This window comes from Sphaeroforma arctica, assembly GCF_001186125.1.
Source record: "Sphaeroforma arctica JP610 unplaced genomic scaffold supercont1.4078, whole genome shotgun sequence".
NCBI classification, from domain to species: domain Eukaryota; class Ichthyosporea; order Ichthyophonida; genus Sphaeroforma; species Sphaeroforma arctica.
In genome coordinates, this window is record NW_014036480.1 from 1 (window position 1) to 2,754 (window position 2,754).

The 2,754-nt window shown below is 41.8% G+C and overlaps 1 protein-coding gene across 1 annotated transcript; it reads right to left on the reverse strand.

Annotated features, from left to right (window-relative positions):
• Window positions 1–686: 686 nt before the first annotated feature.
• On the reverse strand, window positions 687–2,350 carry SARC_14052 (hypothetical protein; the record flags this gene model as incomplete). The annotated part of the gene is made up of 4 exons (XM_014291815.1): window positions 687–739; window positions 987–1,099; window positions 1,942–2,071; window positions 2,344–2,350. 4 exons carry the CDS (start codon window positions 2,348–2,350, stop codon window positions 687–689), a joined length of 303 nt encoding a protein of 100 aa, XP_014147290.1.
• Between the last annotated feature and the right edge of the window lie 404 nt (window positions 2,351–2,754).

Consider the following 2,754-nt stretch of genomic DNA (forward strand, 5'->3'; position numbering starts at 1 on the left):
ACACTACACACACACACACACACGCACACACACACACACACACACACACACACACACACATATATATATATATATATTGTATGCTCTTGGAATGTGCATGGAAACAACCGGATGATAGGACAATCAAATTTTACACACAAAAGATTAATACTTTTTCTAGGTTAACCCATACTATCTCAATTACGATTATAGTAGTGGCTCGACCGTGTACATTCACTCAGAGAACTCAACTATGCCCATAATTCATGCACCATCAAAGAAAGGGCTGAGATCATCAGTATTGCAGTTGAAAGCTTCAAACATGTGCACTAAACGTTAATATCAGGTGCTGAAAGTGCGCAAACAAATATAAGCATGCAGCACCAGACCAACCAAAAGGTCGGGAAACACTCCCATGTATATTATATACTACGGATACGGTACGAAGGTCGCCTGGGCAAACACACTGGGCATAAAGATAGCAGATGAACACAAGCAGAACTCACACATGTTCTTGATGGTAACCTCTTGCAAAGTGATACAATGCAACACACCTCACAGAACACCCCAGCACACCCTGGATATACCAGCGCGGTGTCTGAACGAACTCCAAATAAGAGTGCGAGCCAAACATATGTGCACGTTTAGGTTTATGATCTCATGACCGATACAACTCGGGATACTGCAGCGGAAATGCGGAACATGGATTAACTTACCACAACTATACTCGAGGCATCGTGCGCTCTCTGAAGGTCAGCGTCTGTGGTATTGAAAAGTCACAGGACGGAATGAGACAGCGTGCTTTATCTGGAGATATACATAGGACACAAGTATATATATAGACACACACACACACACACACGCACACACACACATATATATATATATATACTATATATATATACATATACATATACATGCACATTTACATATACATATACATATACATATACAAAAACACAAACATATACATATATATACTTGCATATACATATATACATACATACCGTTTATTTCATCACGTTTGGTACCCACAATGACCATAGGGACCAGTCCTGCATCGCCCACAAATTCTTCTAAGTCAATGAAGTCTGTGCTTGCTGCAGACAGCCGCGATGTCCTATACATTTGTGGGCGGAATGGTCACACGATTAGAGGCAAGTAAATAGTGCAGAAACAGCGAGTTAAGTGAAAGTAGAGGATAAAAATAGTTCGAAGAAACACGTGAGTGCGTGTTAGTATGGGTATGGGGGGGGGGGTATAGGCCTTATTGCTCGTAGGGCCTATACAACCGTCTGTTGTTTTCATACGAAGAGAGCTACACACGCAGCCCATACCCATGGCATAGAAATCTGGCCGAAAGATCTATGATAGGCACGGTTATAAACCAGTGTAAACCAGACTATTGTGTATGTAAGCATTTGTATATAAGCATTGGCATGGAATAAACTAGTGTGTGCAAGGCTACGTACGGGTGAGGAGAGAGCTACTCGTGGTATATGCCACCTTTCAAACCTATAGTAACGACAGCCAGTGCTATCTGTAAGGATGAGAGGCGACCCAGACAACAACAAACACACACGACGAAATGCCACAGATTCATCAGTGTGGCGATGCTTCTAATTCGCATTTATCTGACCAACTAAGTTTAGGTTGTAATACTCGGGGGGCGGTCCTATGACTTCGTTCGCCCATACCAGTGCCATGTCGTATTCATACTCGCATATAGTCACGTTTTGACCTTGAGCCTAATTGCAACGGTGCCAATAGGGTTACCTACGCTTGTATACCCACATCTGTACCTACGTTTGTATACCCACATGTATGCGTTTGCGTATACCTGATCTCGCCTACTTACGTTTGTATACCCACATTCATACCTACGCTTGTATACCCACATTTATACCCACGCTTAAATACCCATATGTATGCGTTTGCGTATACCTAGTCTCGCCTACCTACCTCGTGATAGGCACCTCACTTTCCGAATCCGTCAGGTTATCATCCGATAGCATGGGAACGATCTCGTTGATCCACTTGTTGAGATTGCTGTACGATTTGCGATTGGTCAGATCGTGCACCAGAATGATACCTGGTGTAGGACAATTAAAGAGGACCAGTTCAGGATCAGTATAGCAAAAGGAAAGGCTCGGGACTATACGATACGTTCTACGCATGCTATTCAAACATGCTAATTTTATAGTACACTGTGGTATACACAACTTAGGCGAGCCATATACAGATTGAGGAACGGCCATGTATATCAACATTAACTGTCCAAAAGGGACTAATTCCAAGTCACAGAGAGCGAGCACAAAAGCAACGCGTATCCAGGCTACGGTCCGTGAAGGACTAATAACAAACCATGCATTGTGAGCACCGCAGCCAAGTGCACTTAACAATGCGTTACGCTACGACAAGGACTGGCGCAAGCAACACACATGATGCAAATCAATAGAACACAATACACAACAGTAGACGATACACTAACGCAGGGGTTAAAGCGCATAAAAAACATCAAACGCATACAGAACTAAGGAAAGGTGCCATGCATATATCTCACCTTGCTCATGAAGTAGACAACGATATATATCATAGCGATACGAATACGTGCACAGTACAAGGCGAGAGTGAAGTGAAGAGTAAAATGAAAAACACAGTAACCGGTACATTATCTATCTAATAATATACAACTGTGTATTATATATATGTATATATATATATAGACATTAATTTTATATATATACATACATACATACATACATACATACATAC